Source organism: Larimichthys crocea, chromosome I (genome assembly GCF_000972845.2).
Source record: "Larimichthys crocea isolate SSNF chromosome I, L_crocea_2.0, whole genome shotgun sequence".
Classification (NCBI taxonomy): Eukaryota; Metazoa; Chordata; class Actinopteri; family Sciaenidae; genus Larimichthys; species Larimichthys crocea.
In genome coordinates this window covers 27,649,033-27,670,166 of record NC_040011.1, presented here as the reverse complement: position 1 = coordinate 27,670,166, position 21,134 = coordinate 27,649,033, and the positions used below count along the sequence as shown (strand labels likewise).

Genomic DNA, 21,134 nt, shown 5'->3' with positions numbered 1-21,134 from the left:
TTGTTTTCCACAAGAAATACCACGTGACTGCAAACACTTGTTATAATGAAAAGACTGGCTGACTTTATGAGAGCATCCCACTGATGAGCAAATGTTAATCAGCGCTCTTTTGACTCTGTCTAATTTCCTCTTCTCCCTCTATCAATGCGTCCCTCTCTCTCTAACTTTCTCTCCGCCTTGATAGTCACTCACCGGGTTGAAGTCATAGCTGCTATGACTCATGATAACATTTTACCCATGTAGGAGTGCGAGGGACACAGGTAGTGACACCTTGTGCTGGTTGCTGAGCTGACTAACCTTTTCACACACCCGGGAGGCAAAGTGCAGCACACAACAGCACGTGCGACACCAGATACAATGTAAACATTAAGTATATTTTCACCAATCTATAATGTGAAGAAGAAAAAAAAAAATTACCTCCCACGCATCCTGCCTGCTGTCTTCTTTCGCAACTGCGTGTTCCTTGTTCAGTTGCAAGGTCACCTCGTAACACTCTTGAATATCTGCGAGGAGAGGAAACAATGATGAGCTTTTTTCTTTTTTCTTTACTTAGATGTAAACAATAGATGTGAACGCCTTTTTTACTCTGCAGTCTGTATTTCTTGTTCATAACTTCTCAGCCCTCTAAAGTGTACTGTTTTCGTTGTGTAAAAGAATCCACCAATCAATCATGGGCACTCTGGGAGATGTCTGTTTTCACTGGGAGAAAACGTGGGGGTGGGAGTCGTCTGTTTATGTGGAAGTTATGTCTCCACATTTGGAAGCGCTCTTTTTATCTTGTTGCTTAACTATATGACTCAGGTACTGACTGAGTCAATCATCAAGTCAGTGTCTAACAGGCCCACATTATATTATATTTCATACTATCTGAACAACGTGTAGCACAACAACATTTCAACATCATCGTTGATGAGTTAAGACTGTGGTTCATTTCCAGTCTTGTTGCTTTGAAGCTCCATTTTAGGGTGAGGGTGCATGAGTGCCTACACATGTTGAACAAATGTAGACACTGCCCCCTAGTTGAATAGTGGGACATTCATTCAACATGCTTTGATTTGAGTGCTGCACAGCAGTGCTTTGAGCTAAATGCTAATGTCAGCATGCTAATATGCTCACAAAGACTATTCTAACATGCTCATGTTTCTTTAGCAGGTATAATATTCATCATTTCAACTATCTTTATCGCATTAGCATGCTGACATTTGCTAATGAGAACTAAACACAAAGCACAGCTGAAAGGGTGTCTTGAGTTTCACAGGAATGTGGTCATTAGGTATTGAATATATTTAAATCTTAAACTGATGATAGTTTAAAAAAACGATCAACAAAGTTATTGCAAGTCATCCTGAATGCAACATCAATGCATGTATTTAATTTCACGGCAATAGTTTCAGTCAAAAGAGTTGACCAAAGTCAGTAGCAGCACCCAGGGAAGCCGTCCATACAGCTAGGAACTTAATAAACAATATCTAATTTTGAAGACTCATAGGAATCATAGGGACAGCGATGATGACAGAGAAAACAGTGTGCTGTGCCTACGTTTTATACACATTCATCCCAAGTGTTGGGGCATTTAAACATACTGTTGTGCCACAAAATGAGAGTAACGTTATTTATACTGTCGTCTCAGCACGTTCCTCAGCTCCTCCTCCATTCTTTTTAAAAGTTTGCCTTTTCTTTTCAGACTGAACTCCTCCACTCTACTCCCCTTTCTCCTCGTCTCCACTCATCATCTCTTGGCTCATTACATGCCCATGTCCTGTGGTCACCTATTGAGTGGCAGCCGTTTGATGAGAATGCACTGGGACAATTTTGCTGAGGTCACGCGCAGGCCTGGTTACAGCACTGTTGACATAAAGAGGCTGCCGGAGAACTCACAAACTCCCCAAAGTTCAAAGTCAGAACGAAACAAGCTACAAGCACACATCTGAGAAGGACATTTCAGGAAACTTAATACATTTGAAATTTTCAACACATTCAAGACATGAACAATGTGTATCCTTTGTTGGGGAGGCAAAGAAAGTTCTGCACTCGGTGTGTGTGTGTGTGTGTGTGTGTGTGTTGGTATGTGTGTGAGGCAGAGAGATAAGAGTCTGTCCCAACAAGACACTGTGAGAACAAAAGTGTAAGAATGGAGCATGTGACTCATCACTGTGTCTGAATGTGGAGGAGTGAAGCCATGTGTGGGCAGAGGAGTTTGTTGCACAGCTGACTAAAGAGCAACCTCACTTACACAAACTCTTATATACATGCAGACACACACATGCTGTAGGCCTACCAATACAAATACATACAGATGGCCACAATGACACTAGCAAGCCTCCTTAGTGCTAATATACCTAATGAATTTCACTAGGTGGTGGTTGTGTTTTATACATCAAGTAGACGAGGAGCAACATTAGTACTCATTTGGAGTTGTGTTTCTAGCCACCAGACAAATATCAGTCTCATTCGCTCTTCTTTGAGGTCTGTTTTTCAAAACTATTTGGCTCTTTAGCTGCTGAATACTTCACTATGTTCACCAGGTAGTCATTGACTGGTGCTGTTCTAGCCAGCAGCTGTAGCTGGAAACAAGGCTTATGAGAGGATTGAGAGCAAACTGGGTAGGGCTGTAAAATTCCAGGAATTTTCAAAGTTGGAAACTTTTCATGGGAATTAACAGTCATTTGTGGGAGATAGATAGATAGATAGATAGATAGATACCTTAACTTCCTATGGAAATTTACCATAAATTTACCATCCCTTTGCAACTGTAGACCTAGGCGCAGGCTGTAAAACCAAAATAATGAGCTTAAAGATGCTAAAAAAGCAACAGAACCGTTAGGAGAGCTGTAGAGTCAGGAGTCAGAATTCTCTGTGGGTTTATTGTCATTTGACCTTTTCTTCACATACAAATACTGGTTTGTTCTGCTTTGAGGTAAGTCTGAAAAAGGTTGCATCTGTTAAGTCTTGTAGGATTTGCTCTTCAGCTGCATCCTGGACACCTTGCTTGCTTTCACACACTTCTAATTACATCGCTCATTTATTCCTGGCAGAGGTTACAAAACAGAGAAAAGTGCTCTATCAGGTCTAGAGGTGTTCAAGATTTGCAGTCACACCAAGTACAGAGAGTTGTTTTTTTTACTCTGACTTTCCAAAATATCTCTGAACTGTTCCAACCCTCACAGACCACATAAATTCCTAGCCATGGAACAAAATACATAATCCAAGCCAGAAGTCTCTTTTGCAGGACATATTCCCAGATCTCTTTTTGATGTCAGGACTATTTTGAGAAGGTCTGGTCGCAGCGCTGAGCCCCTTTTCTCGGTCATAGGGGGTTTCCTGTACCTTCTCCCTGTCCTACAAAGACTCTGCATGCAGGATCAGTGTGTTTGTGTGTGTTGTAGGCCTCTTCTATTTGTCATGCACCTATTCAATTGGACTGAAGTCATCTCTGTATTGCCTGACTGGGTGAATCACACACACACACACACACACACACACACAAAGAATGTGCCCCTGGTTTTTAACATGATGATGAGCAACCCACAGCTCACCAGAATAACACATTCACAGTAAACTAGGTCACAATTTCAAGTCAGGACAAACAATTCACCCCCTTGTCACTGCCTCAATAAAATATTCCCCAGACATTTAGGGTCCTCAGTAATTTAACGTTTGTTTGTCTGTATCTGTGCCCCAACTCACTGCGAACATGCCCCCCCCCCTTGTGCCTCCCACTGCATGTTTGTATGTTGGAACAAAAGGGTGGATGCAACCTTTGTTCGTGACTGCGCAACCATGCAGACATCCAATCAAGTGGCCAGAACTGAACCTTCCCACACTGCATCAGACACCTCTTTACTTCCCACAGTGCTTCAAAGTTAGAAGAGATATCTCTTAAATATAAGTTTGTAAAAATGGCAGCTTTTCAATTCCAAAACTTTAATGTTTTGTAAGCATTTACAACATTCTTAGCTCTGCTCAGACTCACTTTTCAACTCACTACCACACTGACATAATCAACACAGGGTGGTTCAAACTGAATCGGTTCACATGGCCCTGAGCATGTGAAGGCAAACGCAACAAGAGGATAAGAGGATGAGTAATGTTTATACTGCACTGTATTATTATTAGTGATGTAAACCGGCTGCTCCTCCACTCTGCCTTTCCTGATAAGAACCACATGTTGAATGAAGGGAGGGTGAAGCCTCGTCAGCCCTGCACCTGAGACACACCGATCACAGGCCTCTTCTTTTTCTTCTTCTTCTTTTTTCACCTCCACGCGCTGCACAGATCAGCCGATGAGCCAGGAGAGTTGTGGAAGAGGCTTGCAATGGCAGCCAAGAGCAGTTTATTTTCCTGTCTGCCTCGGGCTCGGTCCTGATTGAACATTCTTTGTGAGGAATGTTTGGAATCCTGATTTGGAAATCTAACCCTCTCCGAGTCTGTCTCACCTAAATAAATAACAAGGTATATTACATCTGATGTTGATAGTTACTAGATTAAAATGAAGCAACAAGCTATTTTACAAACTATTACTGTATTCTGCAGTGAGTATTATCTAATGCAAATGTAAAAAAAAAAACATACTTTTATGAACAAGACAGAGACAAGACAAGATTTTGAGAGGTTGAGATCAAGTCAAGATCAAGACCAGACAAAACACAGCCTACGAGCCTCTGCTGGCACATAGTTAATGTTTGCCATATCTCTCTGGGTGTGTCGTGGTCTCAGCCATCTCATCAGGCGTTCCACTGTAGAATTTACATTCTGCTCTGTGTTTACTTTCGGATGCCGTTCTGTAGATGAACTTAAGGTGGCCATTATTACAGAATATGTGGCCGTCATCTCCTCCCAGAGAGCCACAGCTCCTACAACAAGACTCAGAGTCTACAGCCGTGCTAGCAGCCATGCTGTACTTTGGCACAGCAGTGCTTTAAGCTACATGCTTCCAATGACTCGCTAACATGCTGATGTTTATATAGCAGGTATGTTTACCACGTTCACCATCTTAGTTTAGCATGTTCGCATAAGCATCCCCTAATTAGTGCTAGTAGAATCATCGACCTTGCTCTACAAACTGTGAATGCAACTCTGATTTATTCTCTGTTCAAATAGCACTGAGCTAACCCGGCAGACAAAATGTTCACTGGTAGAAAAAAAGTCATACTGTATTTCTTTAACAGCTGCCTGAGCAGCCGTTCCTCCTCACTTCCCTCCCCAGCAGTGAAGCAGCAGTGGGTCAGCAGTAGCAACAGAAGACCCAGGGGCAAGCATCATTATAACATGGCTGTGGTAATTAGAAGGACCACTCAACCGTTGATTAAAATGAAATGTGAAAATGTGCTTTATTTGCATTAAAAGGAACTGAGCACTTCATAAAGCCCTTTTCCACAACACTAAATTTGGCTTGTAGGTGTAGCACGTTGCACATAATAACACTGACTCTTCAGAGAAGTTGCAGTAGAAACTGTGAACACTTCAGGACACAGGATTATTGATATCAGTTTAGCCGGCAGCAGCTTCAGTGAAGTATTATCTAACGGTGAAACAACTGCTCCTCGGAGCAATGATCTTCATCATATTGACACAAGTTTATAAAGTATGTGGCACAGTTTTGTCAGTCAAAGGAAGAATTGTGCTTTCATAGTGTGACATGACAGTGTTTATAACGACTCAGTCTATGTATAGACTGTGTTGTGCAGGTTTATTAGGATTTCATTACAATCTGAGTATGTTACAGAGGGGGGTATACAGCAAACCTTTGTGAGGCAAACTGAATGGCCTCTTTCATAAGACTTAATTGGGAAACATTTAGACTCAGTTAACTTCCCATACAAATTAATACAACCTGACCCCCTCTACATCCTGTGTCTGCCTGCAGCCAATAACATGACAACACAAATCAAAGTTTAAGCTACACTAAATAAAAAGCTATGACAACTGAGTTAAAAAAAAAAATCAAGCTGTAATCCATCTCCCTTTTCTCAAAAAGAAGGGAGTTTAAACGAGAAAAGGAACTCCATGCTAAGAAAACTGTGATGTAATCTCAGTTTTGAAAAACTCCCTTTTGCAAGAGGAAGTAGTTTTACAGTGTTTTCCTTACCAAGAAGGGCTTGGAACAGCTGGCTGCCCAAGATGGCAGACACTTTGCCCACACTGGTCCTCAGGGTCTGCTCCTCTGGACTGGTTAGGTTGGCCTGGTACTGTCTGAGCAGCCCCACCGCTCTCTCTGTGTCTGCCTCACAAAGTAAATACATGTCACACAACAGAAACAGAGAACCTATACATGTTGACAGGATCATTTATATTCTTACGAAGTCTTATTCATTTGTGTATATATATATATTTTTTTATAAATCAAGGGACAGAATATGAAAATATAACAAATAACACGTCAAATCTATTATAAATTACTTTACAGACAATTTTCTAAATTAACTGTTTGCTCTATGAAATGCCAGCAAATATTAAAAATGCCAATTTTAAGTTCACAGAGCCCTTGGTGATGTCTTTAAATATCTTGTTTAGTCAAACAAATATCCTAAACCCAAATATGTTCAGTTTGCTGTAATAGAAGACTAAGATTTTTAAAAGATTACCTGTGAATTTGTGCCATTTTTCTTCCAAAATAAAGCGGTTAATCGGTTCACAAGATTGATGCTGAGTACTCTTATGTCAATCCACTAATTGATTATTAATTTCAGCTCTTAAAACTATGATGAACGATGATTTAAAACTATAAACGCAGGCCAGAGAAGACAAATCCATTTCACACGAAGCTGGTAGGAAAAGCTACAGCTTCATAGACACAGTACAAATATTGGATTTTATAGAACATATATAATAATAGTGATTTATACTGGACTCTTGTCTAAATGCAGCACTGCTGCTTGTTATTATTTCCCTGCAGAGCACATTGAAAGTGTTTTCTCTTTTGCAACACGACTGTACAGCTGGTTGTTGAACCCGGTGGGTGGTGAGGAACACGGCAGAGAGAGAGATGATGCACATCACGTAGGTAAATCTACTACCTCACAGTTTCCTACCTGATCCTGAACACTTTCATCGAGAAACACAAAACAGCCAAGAAAATGTAGAAGAAGTGCCCGGAAGTTGCACAATTATTATTATTTTTTTCATCGCCTGAGGACAAAACGTGTTTCTCAAGGGATTAAAGCTGAGGTCAGTGGAGCAGTGAAAAGCCCCGCATAAGCTTACATGGAGCAATGAGCTGGCATTTACCTAAAAACTTCAACTTCAGCCCGAGATGTACTACAAAACTTTGACACGTGAGGGAGGTTAAGACGTTAACAGTACTTACCATATTTATGAACCATGCTGTGGTCCACTCGAAAAGTCATATAAATAACAGTTTAGGGTTTAAAAAAAAAAAAAAATTAACAGCAATAGTCCCGGATATTTCTACAACAACAACAAATGAGTGAGTGAGAGTTTTAAAGAAAATCCCGTCGCAGGACACTCCCCGTCTGTTACTGCAGCGGTCAGCACTGCTCCACACCCACACACACTGAGGTTAAGATGTGACAAGAAGAGCTTTTGCTTTACTTCATGTCAACTTTCCAGAAGTTTATGGGCCAAAACAACCCCCCAAAACGTGACACGGCTCTCCTCCCCTCACACGCATGCCTGCCTCGCCTTCATGGAAAGCGGCCCAGCGGCTCAGCCTCATAGGGACAACTGTAACATCAATATCAACACATTTAAACTATGTCACCTAGTTATCTTGTTACTTATAGCTTAATATCGTCGTTAGTGATCAATAAGCGTGTGTATGTGTCTTTAAAAGCGGTTAACTTAGTCTGTGTTCGGCTTCAGGGCGAATATTTTTCTCATTTATTTGCATCGTGCGCCATCTAGTGGTGCGTTAAGGTGATGCTGGGAAATCACAGCACTCCCATCCCAGTCAGTTTACAGGTGCTCGATGAGAACTAGCTTACTGAATAAAGTTGTACAAAGTTGTCTGTTGCTCAGAGGGAGCTGTGTGAAGTTTACTAAATCACCTCCAGTCATCCAGCCTCGGTTGTGGTTTAAAAAAAAGAAGAGAAAAACCTGGAGGTGTGGAGTTGGAAAGAGGTTAGCTTACCTGATCTCTGCAGCTCGCTCCTCATCTCTGCTTCAGGAGCTACGTGCTCCTAGCAACCGAACCGAACTCTTGGAGGTCGAGTTGCATTGTGGGTAATGTAGTATCTTGGTTCTGACTCACAAAATAAATACGTCTAAATAAATAAATATATCCACCTCTGTAGATACATTTATATCCATATTTATGTCATCTGTGTTATATTTCTTATTAATCCAAGGACAGAATATAAAAATATGATTTTTAGTCAAAGTTGTTATATTATCTAAATCTGCTACATGATTTGTATTATTATTATTACAAATTGCTTTATAGATCATTTTCTTCAATCGATGGTTTGCTCTATAAAATGTCAACAAATAGTAAAAAAAGGTTTCCAGGACCTTTGCTGACATCTTTAAATGTCTTGTTTAGTAAAGTCAAAGATATGCTGACATCTTTAAATGTCTTGTTTAGTAAAGTCAAAGATAATCAGTTTGACTGACATTTAAAAAAAAATTGCATTTGTGTAATTTTTCTTCTAAAATAAAAGGTTTATTGATTCACACAGTTGTTGCTGAGTACTCTTCTGTTAATGCACTAACTGATTATTCATTTCAGCTGTAAATTCTTCGGCTAATGGGTAAGGTGGCCAGATTTTGACAAGAAAGAAGAACGTGTAGTATAAAATGAAATAGATTCTAGTACCCTGACTGATTCTTTTTTTAACAGTCCATTGAATTGAATTAATTATCAACAAATAAAATATTATATGTCATTACAGCTATCTCAATTAGCCCCATCTTTACCAGCTTCAACATTAAAGTGATTAAAGTGCATTGTGATAAGTGTACATTATATTATAATGCAATCATATGTTATACATTATTCTGAAATTGGTCATTCTTATCAATACCACTTTTACTTATGGTACTTTAATTATTTAAATGCTAATGCTTTTGTACTTTTACAAAAGTACATTTTAAATGCAGGTACTTTTACTTTGTAACAGAGTATTTTGTTTTGTTTGGTTATTTTGTGAAGCACTTTGTGTTACATGTTATGTATCAGTGTTACATTATTACATTACATGCTTTATTATTTTTAGTATTGGGTTAATGCACATTAACTTATTGATGATGTAGCATGGCTTTTGTAGAGCTAATCTTACTATACTATACTTACTATAGTTTTTTCTATAAATGTAAATGTATAAAAGTACAATATTTCTCTTTGAAACGCTGTGGAGTAAAAGTAGAAGTAAGAATTGTACTCATAAATAACTTTAGACAAACAGGCAGGGGCGACAGTAGCTCAGACTGTAGGAATTTGGCTTGGAACCAGAAGGCAGTCGGTGGACTGGTGCCTTGCTCAAGGCAAAGCATAACTGCTCCCAGGGCGCCACCACGTGTAGCTGCCATTCAGTCCACCATCTCTCCAGATTTACATGTCTATGAGCCCTATGTGTTTGTGGTTGTATTTTCAGTAAAATGCTTGTAAAACCCTTGCAAAGAATTTTCCCTCAAGGGATCAACCAAGTATTTATTCTATTCTATTCTATTCTATTCTATTCTATTCTATTCTATGTGCACCAATATATAACTGAGTATAATTTATTGTTTAAAGACTCTTCATATTTATACTTATTCCTAAAGTATGACTTTCTATTTGTTTTCTCATAGATATACAAAGGCCCTTTGTATTTCTTATGCAAAGGCAGAGTGCAGAAAATGTGGCACCCATTGTTTCATCAACAAAAGAAACCAGAAAACGAAGGGTGTATAAAATATGTTGGAAAAACTACAGAGTTACATAATTAACAAGGAATTATGTGTGTAATGTGTAATGACTGCAGTATATGATTACATACACAGACACATCATAATGTGCACAGTATACAGTTGAAGTGCTTTTGGCTCAGGTTACAGCAGGCTACATACACATCTTTCCTAAAGTGATGACAGCATGAAAAAAAAATTGAAAATGAAAACAACGGAGAAAAAAATAATGACATAAAGTGCCAAGATCAAATTCAGTGCAGACCGACAACGGACATTACAGTGATACAATCAGAGTAAAGCTTAAAATGTTCAGTAGCAACAAACAATGATCAAAACCCTGTAAGAGATAAACATGACTTATAAAAACCAAAAACCTAAACCACTACCTGGTGGCACAGTGCCAATTCTTATTTTCATGGCTTCAGAATACAGTGTATGGTTATTCACTTTAACTTGCTCTCTTCCTGATCTAGGTCCAAAACATTTTGGCAGTGCAGATAAAGAAGGGCGTCACTTTCGTCAATCTCCTGCTGGAGTCGGCCAAACTACCCGGTGGGTAAGAAGTATGACAGTTCTTTCTCATCCCAGGTTGACGTACTCCGCTTCTTTGTGTCTGTGGAGAGTCACAAAAAAATGTCTCAACAGACAGACAAATTTCTAAATTGTAACACATCCACATCCATTTACATTCAGTAAAAAAAAAATTGCCACTATTTATAACTAATATGTTTATTTTGTGTCTGTATATGGTTAATAAATTCTTTTCTACATTAAAAACCCAGTTTTCACAGTTCACTAGGTTGTGAAAAATATTAAAAAATATTTATCTGGTACTAATCATTAAACTTAACCTTTCTATTTGGTAATAATAATGTTATAATGTGGCTAATCTTAAAATACACTTTAAATTGCTTCTAAAGAGATTAACAGGAAATGCAGGGAAGAAAGAGACAGGATTTCATATTGCCACCAATCATTTTGTCATCGCACTTACGTTATAAAATCATTAACTTCATGTCAAGTACCCAAGTACCCCAAGTAATATCTTATATAATAATATATTAGAATAAGAATAGAATAATATCACCACTTTTAAAAATGTTATTAGCAAGCGCTATTCAGTGTCATGGATTCATGGTAATTCAGGATAGATGATGCCATTTAATCAGCTGTTATCTTGAAAACACAAACGTTAATAATGTAAATTCTGGTAGCTAGTCATTCTTTAGTATTTTTATTGTCAACATGTTGACATGCTGAAACAGTTAGTTGGTTAATCCAGTGGGTCAAAGTGGGTCTATAGTACTCTGTGAAAGGTGCAAAATGTATTTTTTATATTATTAGTAGTATTTTTACAAAAGGCCTCATAGTTTAACAAAAAACATTTTATTTTTTTATTTATAATTGTTCATTGAACTAATTCTAATCTAACAAATCTTTAACCCTTAGAATTTAAATGTCCTTTATGGCTTTACTGAATTGGACTGGTGGCCGAAATGTATTATAAGACAGTGAACTCTGCTATATTGTGTTTTATTCAGCCTATGTTCGCACTAAAAGTAAAACATTTTCTCCTGATATGTGTACTATGTATGTTTGAAGCCAATTTCTCTTGATTTGCCTTAAATATTTTGTTATGTTCAGTGTTACTTGCAGCTAATTGAATGAATTGTCAGTTGCATTGCTTTAACACATCACATCTTTCTTATACACATTGCTCTTGTGTTTCTTTCCTATACAACAATCCTCCCAATTCCTATACAACTATAGAAGTGTGTTGCTATGTCAGATGATTGCAACCATACATGAGCCACTCCCCGGGACACTCTTTTTCTTCTAAGGGTTCCATGCCTGAAAGAAAAGTCAGTTATTTTAGTAGGTTAGTCAATTAACAGAAAAAGAATCTGCAACTATTTTTATAATCAATTAATCGTTTAAGTCAGTTTTAGGTGGGAAAAGACCAAACATTCCCTTGTTTCAGATTTATAGTATAGTTTTATATAACAATTTAATTTTAAAAAATGTGGGTTTGACTGCAAATTTGCCACCTACGTTTTACAGAAATATAGCTAAACGATTAATTGATTAATTGTGAAATGAATTGTAAATGATCTGTAGATGAATCTACAAATGAAAACAATTATTAGCCCTAATGTTAACATATTAAAATCAAAATATACAGTACCTTCTTTGTGACACACGCATTGTTTTCTCCTGGCAGAAACAGTGAGGTGGATGAGTCAATCTTTTCATTTATAGACATTTTCATACAATACAATGTAAATAGTAAAAATCTGCTTATCTTACCACTGAAACACGTAGAGTCCAGTCATTATCAAAACAGATGCAACGTCCACTATAATCCATATTGTTCTGTATCTCTCAAGCCCCTGAAACACACAAACATGCTTAAAGGGTCAAGGCGTGTCTCATACTTTGGAAAACACCTGTACAAACTTGTCAGCTCCAAGGCAAATGCTTCAACTGATGGTCTTTAATGCTGCATAGTGAAATAAAGAGAAAGTAAAACACAAGCTATTGTACATGCAGCTGTACGAATTACTCACAATCAACCAGTCAGGCTCGTCCATGTCTTTTAGGAGGTCACAGGAGTTAGTGGTAACAGAGCTAGCCCCTGCACACCACAGCAGAGAAAACAGCCAACGCTCATTAACCACCCACAGGTTCACTGTAATGTCTTTGGCCCGAAGATTCCTGTCACATACAAACGCAGGGTTTAGAAGGGAACAGAGGACAAGTAGAAGGTTGAGTAGATTATAATGCAGGTAAATGAAAAGAAGTAGCATATTGGAATACAGGAATTATGGAAAGCAGGACAGTAGTTATTTGCGTGTGCAGGTACAGGTAGCTACATATTTATCTATATATTGATTATTATGATCTGCTTATTGTTTCTATGGATTTCCAATTGTTTAAATACCAAAACAATAAAATATATGAATACTATTTCACCATTACCATTTCAGTTCTATGAATGTGATCATAGATGTTAGATTACATATGTTTCTGTGTTGACTGTAACTGCTACCAAATCATTATTCATTATATTATATCATTATTTTTATGTAGAAGACATGTAAAGAGAAAGCCTGTGTCGTAAAACAAAGATAACAGTCCATGTACAGTGAGGTGATTCAGGCAACACTTTCTCAAAACATGTTGCTACACTGCATTTCATTCTTAAGTATTTTTAATGGTTGGAATGCTTATCCATGTAACAACACTCCTGGGCTGGGACATTGCATACACGTCACTCCCTTGAGGCCGAACCTCTATACTGAGCGCCAGCGTTGTGTCTCAGCATGCTACACACACAGTTTAATTAGCACACTACTGTGCATGCTCCGAGGCACTACAACATAGATAATACTGGTATATTTTGTTTCATATTCATTGTTTTACCTGATTTCTTCCATTTTTAACTTGCTGTATTTCACATTGAGGTAGCTTCCGTTGTTTTCCATAAGCATATCAGTGTCTTTATAGACCTGGATGAAACCTGGAGCATTCTTCTTTACATATTCTCTTTTTCCTGGGGGAAGCCACAGGACCTTTAAAAAAAGGAAAATCCTAACCCTTATCATGAAGTTATTAAATATCAAATTGCGTCAGAGGAATTGGAATTAGACTTACCAGTCTTGGGTCAATGTCAGAACTCAAAATGGTGTTAACTGTGTCCTCTGTGTCATTTTCTATGTCAGGACTATACAGGTCAAATAACACTGAGATGTTGTGCTGCTTAGCAAGGTTGAGGAGCTGACGTAAGGATGGTATAGACTGATTCCTGGCTGTTTCCATCTCCTCTTTTGAGAGTTCGGACACTGAACGGAAAGGGTCTGTCTGGAGAGTCAGAAAATACATTGTGTGACTGTATCATGTTGCATGATAACATACAGTATAAACTTTTATGAGCTTGTATCATAGCACAAGCCTCACCTTTAGGAACCATTCACCTGCATTCAGTCTCTGTAATTCCGCCCAGGTAAGGTTCGAGCTGTGGTTGAAGTATTTGCCAGGGAACTTCTCTTTAACGTCAGTAGTTCTCCGCAAGAACTCAGATTCATGGTCATGCATCAAGAAGGGAACTCTGTCTTTACTAGGTTAGAAAAACAGTAAAAATTAGCCTCTGTGTGGCCAGGACAAAATGGATGACATAATGGTATTAAAGAAGCAGTGTGTAGGATTAGTAGTCAGTCTTTAGTTTGCCAGTTCTGGGCTACTGTAAAACATGCTGGTTCAAGATGGCAAACTTTATGAAAGAGGACCCACGGTGTCTGTACATTTCGACTTTTCACTTAGGACTTTAACCTCAGGCTTTTAAGTACATATTTATCATTGACATATTGATGAGATAAATATTTGTTCATTCATTTATTTTCTTGAATACCTCATTTTCATAAACATATTGGTAACTACTTTAAATTTAGAACAGTAACTGCATAATATGGTACCTTTGCCTGTAAGTGATGGATAATATTGGCAGAGTGATAGGACGTTAAGACAATGAGGTGAATCACAGTAAGTGAGGTGTTCAGTTGTGCTACTGCTGAATCAGTCATTAAAGTTACCAAGATACACAGAGGAAGCTTTCCCCCATTACGTTGCTTCACCCACGGCCTGAAAGTAATTTAATTCGGTAACAGTCAAGTTCATAGTGAACGCATACTAAACAAAAATAAAATGTAAAATGTAAAATGAAATGAGAGAATTTTTGTACAGTGTTCATTTTCAATTAGGTTTTCTCAGTCAGAATCTGAATAACAACATTTTCGCTCAATAACTGACAATAACTGATACGGGTGAGACTTACTCAATCGTCAGTTACTACCACTACATAAAGCATTACACATTCTTTGCTGTTATAGCACCAGTCACTAAAATACCCTTTTAAACATAAACCCATTTCCACTCTACCTGAGCTGCACGTCTGTCTCAAAGACCGTCACGCCGCACGCGATGCTTCTGTTGAACGACATCATGGTGTTCTCTGGGGCCAGCTGAACACATTGAGGACAGATGGGTGAGACACACTCATGTGCTTAATTTTCAGAAACTACCCTTAAGCTGTGTGAACACACACAACACCCTGTACACTGTGTTAAATTGAGCTGAATGGCAACCCAGGTGCAAAGCAAACTAACAAGGACAGAGCAGTGTGACATATGGGGCCTCACATGACTGGACATTGGTTCACACCTGAGCCAATTGGAGAATTATTAGAACACATAATCAGAAACTGAGAAAATAATGATGAAAACTGAATATAATGTTTTGTGTTGCTCATGACAGGATATAATAATATTTGCATGGATAGTATAAGTAATTTTTGGGAAATGGTCATCTTGAGTATCTTATAAATTAAAGGAATAGTTGAACATTTTGTTGAATGCACATTTTCTTGACAGGGGTTAGATGAGCATATAGCATATAGACTGTAAGCAGGAGGAACAATTAGTCTAGTTCTGTCTAAAGGTAAGAGAAAATTGCCCTCCAGCACCTCTTAAGATCATCAATAAACAGATTATATCTTGTTTAACCTGTTAAAAAACTGCGCAAAAATGACACATTTGATACTATCTAATCTATTTCCTTTGACTACATGTATTACAAGGTCCTAATTGTAAAGTCTTTACAAAGGTGTACTAATGGACACACTCTGAGAGGTGCAGCCTGTGTATCTTAAGGGTGTTGACGCGTAAAACAGGATGCTCACCGTTGGTGCACCTCGGTGGCCGATCAGCTTTGGTTTTGGGGGTAAAGCGTACTTCTCTATCAGACATGGAGACTTGATGAACGGGGGGCACAGAAAGATGAATGCAGACACTGCTATAAATACCACAGTGATCAGGAACTTTGAGCCTGGGGAGAATAAAAGTCAAACAATATCTATTTACACAGTGAGGCGAGTCTGCAGAGCACAAGTCCCTTTTGATGTGTGAGTCTTATGTGTACTGTAGGAGTAAATGTCAATAGTGTGTTTTGAATTTAACCGTCCCCCCATCCATCCATCTGTCCGTCCATCCATCCATCCATCCATCCATCCATCCATCCATCCATCCATCCATCTATTTCTAGACATTCAACGCATCACAACAGAAGTTATGTCAGGACACTTTGTGTATAGAGCAGGTCTAGACTGAACTCTTTATAATATTGTTTACAGATCTAACAGTTCCCACCATGAGCAAACACTTGGGTGCTTTCAGGTAAAACTGACCGTTTTATGCAGCATGGAAAGTACAGAACACAAAACAGGAACAGCCACTTGGTAAAATATTTACAATTTGTAGTTTGCAGTTTTTGTAGAAACTGTTTCCTGGTCAGAGACAAATGAATCTCAGTTCCAACACTGACTCAGTGATGATATTTATGTCTGTAAAAATGTTGTGTCTGTACACAGTGCTGTAATTGCTTGTGACCTGTACATAAGTGCCTTTAGAAGTGTGAGTAAGTAGGTGTAAGTGAGTATGATGTGTACTGGAGTGAATGTCAAAAGTGTGTTTTTAATCCTTGCATCATTTCAAAGGGTACCTTGAAACAACATAACAGAATAACATAAGTTATATCATTATTAGTGTTTTTTATCATTTATTTATTATATCTCTATTCACTCTTTTCTTCCACCTACAGTATTTTAATTTCTAGTCTGGCATTAAGACAGTTCTTTTTTATCTTAAACTGGTCAAACGAATCTCATTTCCAACACTGCCTCAGTGATGATATTACTTACTGTATGTCTGGAAAAATGTTGTGTCTGTACACAGCATTGAATTTGCTTGTGACTCATGCCAGTGTGTGTTCCTAAATGACTTCTCATACATACATTGTTTTTTGGCTGTGTCCAACGCCCGGAAGACAAAGGGGCTCAGCAGGGTCAACGCCCCAACAGCACCAAACTGCAAGAAAGGACCTATGGCCTGCAAGGATGACAACATGCATCAAATACACACAATAATGTACACACAGACAAATAAGAGCCATGTTAAAAATTACAACAACAGATCCTCACAAAGAGACCCCAACTGTACCAGGAGTGAGAGAGGAACAGTCGGCCATTCTTGCTTCCACTTGAGACTAATTCCAGTGAGCCCAAATGCGATGAATGTCACACCGAAAAATAAAAAGATCTGTGAAGAGAACAAGAAATATGAGACTAAGCAACTTGAATAACCTGAACTGATGGAAAAGTAGTTAGACAGTTGGAGATACCTTGTGAAGCCAGTGTAAGTTGAGCGGTTCTTGTAAGGCAACTTGGAACAGTGCAAACACCTGTAATGAATGGTGTTCATGATAAATCATTTTTTAATATTTGGTTTAATGCTACAAGGGTGAACAATGGTTAATGGCCAGTTGGTTAGCTACACCTCTAAACATTCAGTCTAGTTAAAATATACAACATCACAGTATCAACAGTAGTCTCACCAGCAGCAGAACGCAGTAGCTGGTTAACACAGCGGAAATGATGATCAGCAGCATGAACCAGTTCACCCACCGTTTCAGTATTTTGAAGCCTTCCCTGATAATAGAACAATAGAGGACAGAGCACGGGGTTAGCAGGATAAAGGTCACAGAAAAAGAAAGAAAAGAACGGATTCTGGGCTATTGTGCTAGATTCAATGTGGGCTGTGTGTGTGTGCATGTGTTTACTCACCAGTTAACATCGTCTTGGTCATTAAAAGTAACCAGACAAATGTACATCCAGCACAGGGAAAGCAGGGACACCAGAGTGACAACTGAGAACCAACAGCAGGCTGCACGCTTTGATAAGAAGAACAGGTGAAGTATTAATTACTTTGAGTTCCTGATGCTTAAAAGCTTTTATGTCTTTTGGATTAAGATAATAATCCAGATCTTTTGTATGCCGTGTCTGTTTGAGTGAAAGTGTGTGTTTATGGATTCCAAAGAGGATTTGATCTGAGACGACACTGGAACAATTCCAACAGTTTTTGCGCACTGCACTATGTCGTAACAACAAACAGGCGATTCATGCTGTACACCTCTAGCCAAAAAAATTATTGAGTGCCACCATCTTCCCTTTTCCCGCTTATAATTCTGTACCAGATAAGCCTGTTAGGACCTGTGAGTTTAAAGTGAGTTTACTCACTGTACTTGGCACACGAGTGCATATTCAGTAAGTTATTCATCAACACAATTTTTTATTTTTCATGAATTTGTGGAATGTTTATCCCTGATTAGGGTTTTGTAAGGGGAACGCTGAGTGAAAATGCAAGGAACATGAAACTGAAATTCTTTAAGTCATTTGTAACAAATTATTTAATAAACAACATTAGAACATCTAAGATTCCCTAATGGACTATATCAAATATAGTTATATTTGTAACATTTCACACTAAAGTGGCTAACAATACTCACATTTCTGTTATTACTCGAGCGCCTCCAGCGGCAGCTGTATAAGCCCCTGCTGTAAACTCTGCAGCAGCTCTCGTCTTGAGACATCACTTCTCCTCTTCATCCACTGTAGGAAGTTCAAGTCCTGGACACCTGATACACGCAGCCAGAGGACGGGTGTAGGGGAGCCAAGATAACGCTTTCTCCGGATACCAACAAGAGGCCTGAACCCATTTACCTCTCTAAACCTATGGAGTTGGAGGGAGGGGGAAAAAAAGAGTTTCTTTGAGTATTAAGGCAATCCCTGCTCAGTAACCCCCTCAATAGAGCCTGTGTGCAAAGGGGGTACAGCCACTGGCAGCACAATGGCTGACACCATGGGGTATTGAGAGTAGTGCACAGACCGTCCTGAGAGTGAAGTCATACAAATGAGCCTTTGCAAGCACAAACAGCCACAGTGACAGGCACATCCCAGTACAGAGAGAGTGCAAGTGAAGACTAAACCGTTTGCACTGAGTGAAGCACATTGACGATGGCTGGAGTTCATAGGGGTTTGGTCTGTTGTTTCATAGTGATATGCATTAGCCTGGGAACGGGTGACAGCGAAATTTTAGTGAACATGTCGTGGCACATTATATACAGTTGTGCCAGGTTTCAGTCCAGTTTCCAAAGAAAATAAATAAAACACACAACCACATTAGAACATTTATTTGTCGCCCACTAAGGAGGTACATTGAGCAATAATAATTTCTGTTGTGAGAAGCTTCTTTAAGGCAGTTTCTTGTCAAACTTGATTTGACCTGGAATGCTGCCAGATGTTCTCTGATGTTTTTTCCCGCATTGCTCATTTTGTTTCCCATAGTCAAAGTCGCCTTCAGGTTAATAAGTACATACAAAGTTAGGGCACAATTTAGGAAACAAAACGATTACTATGCTACTACTCATTATTCTATAGTGTAGAGTAAAATGACACACAAACAATCAAGAAACACGTTTCTTTTTAAAGATCTAATAAGAGCATGTTTGGACAGGTCGACAGGTTTGAATGTCACTGACATGAAACACAAGACACCTTGTTTCACAGACCCGGGTGAAAATTTACAAGGAAGTTTTAAACCTGAGATCAATATTGAGTAATAACCGTAAGATGGGTGAGTAACCAAACTGTCATCCAGTGACAAGGAAGTGACACTTAGAAGAAAAGTAAAACATTTTTAGAACCGTGTCCTTTATGTGTCATATAACTAGAAAGTATGACTTCATGTAAACTCATGTATTTAATCATAATTAAATTGTCACTCCCATTTTCCAACCTCAAAGATAAACACATAATACACGCTTTAAAAAAAATGATAACAGACAGACATACCTTGCCAATTTCTTATGCCATGTGCTGATGTAATTAGACACAAAAATGTAGTGGGTGTACTACTGTAATAAAAACTAATGAGAGGTAAAATAAAAATGCAATGATGATGATTGATGTTTATGCAGGGCCAAACAATCGGAGGCGATAACATCACTGAAACTAAAACACCTTTTTCACTCTCACTGACGCATACCTTCACGCAGTCAAAGTAGCTTGACGTGCCAAGAAGTTCCCCTAAAAGCACAAATAGTTTTTTTTGTGATCAAGCTTTTTCCCTTCCTTCTTTCTTTATCATGAAAATCTTAACAAAACATGTCACAAGATCAACTCCGTAGGCTCTCAACCTGGATGGTGTCAAAGATTCTTTTTTTCTTGACTAACAGAAATTTTGATTTAAAGGCCCCCCAAATATTATACTATCTCAGCCATCTATATCATTTGAAACCCACATGTCTTGTCTTGTGTAGCTATTTTTATGTGCTGTATATTTTTTTCTCTTCTTCTGACACAACAGAAACAATGTGCAACATTTTTTAGGTGCTACCTGATATCTACCTGTTTTTCTGTGCTTCCCTTGCAGGATGTTTTGTTTCCTTTCATGCTGCTTGCTTTGCTTTGCTGTGTTTATTATATTCCAGTGACAAAGAGTTGCATGTCAGCACCACATTAAAACAATAATCTTGGCCATGTAAACAAAAACTTGAAAGGTTTTGAATCAAATAATGTGCATCAAGGGTTTAATAAAACAATGAATTAAATTTAGTGTGATACGAGACCATTTAGCTTCAACATGTCAGTTTTAAACCAAAGAATATATAATGTTGTTTACAAGAGTTTAATCTTAATCTAATCTAGCATCACTATGATCACTACACTATAACCAAGTGCTTATCGTTTGTTAAAATATTAAATATTAAAATCTATCTATCTATCTATCTATCTATCTATCTATCTATCTATCGTATTGTAGTTTATTTGCAGAATCTAACAAACCCAAACTGACTCATGTCTTCAGTCTAAATCACCCTGAGCGTTAAATTCTGCACATGTACTCACTCCGAAGCAGACTTCTTGGTGAGACCCGCTCAGTTTGCCTCCTCTTTGCTCCTCTCGCCCCCTTTTCACGCTCTCTGAGTCCGTGGACTGAATGACAATGCGCTCCAACATGAATGGGTGCGAGATAGATTGGGAGGGGAGTGTGTGGCTTAAATAGAGTGGGAGGATCCGAAGACTTCAATTCAGGTATGGCTGAGAAGTAAAAGTCGCTCGTAGGCGGGGAAGATTACACCTATACACTGCGGAAATGTCGTCAGAGAGGTTTGAAGGTTTGAGATGTTGGAGGCGAAAATGATTTGAAATGATTTAAGTGGTAAATTATGTCTAAATATTCCTGAAGTTACGTTTTAATTACAACTTTGCTATTAACTTCTCTTCCTGCTGCCTTATACTTCCACTGTTATTAAAATAAACAGATTATAATAAACAGATAGATTATTATTAGTAATTAAAATAAACCCCCTCCTTTACCAGCTGTAACATTAAAGTGATG

General features: G+C 38.4%; 2 protein-coding genes across 8 annotated transcripts in view; both read right to left on the bottom strand.

The window, feature by feature from the left end:
* dlg3 (discs, large homolog 3 (Drosophila)) overlaps positions 1–8,166 on the bottom strand; it is a 73,739-nt gene extending 65,573 nt beyond the window's left edge. For 2 of the 5 annotated variants that reach the window (XM_027279757.1, XM_027279765.1), the window contains exons 1-3: positions 7,307–7,626; positions 6,089–6,220; positions 418–503 (exon numbers count right to left, since the gene is read on the bottom strand). In XM_027279757.1, the coding sequence (XP_027135558.1) occupies positions 418–503; positions 6,089–6,220; positions 7,307–7,346 (258 nt within the window). In that variant the 5' untranslated portion in view covers positions 7,347–7,626. Of the gene's footprint in view, positions 1–417; positions 504–6,088; positions 6,221–7,306; positions 7,627–8,089 lie in introns of those variants that run through there. The other 3 variants (XM_019256689.2, XM_010736575.3, XM_027279759.1) reach the window with 2 other exon arrangements.
* Positions 8,167–9,838: 1,672 nt separating this feature from the next.
* On the bottom strand, positions 9,839–20,759 carry gdpd2 (glycerophosphodiester phosphodiesterase domain containing 2). 3 transcript variants are annotated; one of them, XM_010736578.3, is made up of 17 exons: positions 20,642–20,759; positions 18,241–18,464; positions 17,519–17,625; positions 17,290–17,383; positions 17,077–17,136; positions 16,896–16,994; positions 16,691–16,784; positions 15,581–15,726; positions 14,782–14,864; positions 13,804–13,963; positions 13,501–13,707; positions 13,270–13,418; positions 12,414–12,561; positions 12,154–12,236; positions 12,032–12,060; positions 11,652–11,697; positions 9,839–10,459 (listed from the first exon to the last, which is right to left on the bottom strand). In XM_010736578.3, exons 2-17 carry the CDS (start codon positions 18,322–18,324, stop codon positions 10,426–10,428), a joined length of 1,623 nt encoding a protein of 540 aa, XP_010734880.2. In that variant the 5' UTR covers positions 18,325–18,464; positions 20,642–20,759; the 3' UTR covers positions 9,839–10,425. The 3 variants fall into 3 exon arrangements, with proteins under 3 accessions (XP_010734880.2, XP_019111817.1, XP_019111821.1); XM_019256272.2 differs by lacking the exon at positions 20,642–20,759 and adding an exon at positions 19,779–19,796; XM_019256276.2 differs by lacking the exon at positions 11,652–11,697.
* Between the last annotated feature and the right edge of the window lie 375 nt (positions 20,760–21,134).

Coding starts and splice junctions, on each gene's coding strand:
- gdpd2 (XM_010736578.3), bottom strand. CDS start 18,324: ATGTCTCAAGACGAGAGCTGCTGCAGAGTTTACAGCAGGGGCTTATAC. Junction 15,727..16,690: donor GGACACAGCCAAAAAACAAT/GTATGTATGAGA, acceptor TATTCTCCCCAG/GCTCAAAGTTCCTGATCACT. Junction 11,698..12,031: donor ATGCGTGTGTCACAAAGAAG/GTACTGTATATT, acceptor CTTTTCTTTCAG/GCATGGAACCCTTAGAAGAA.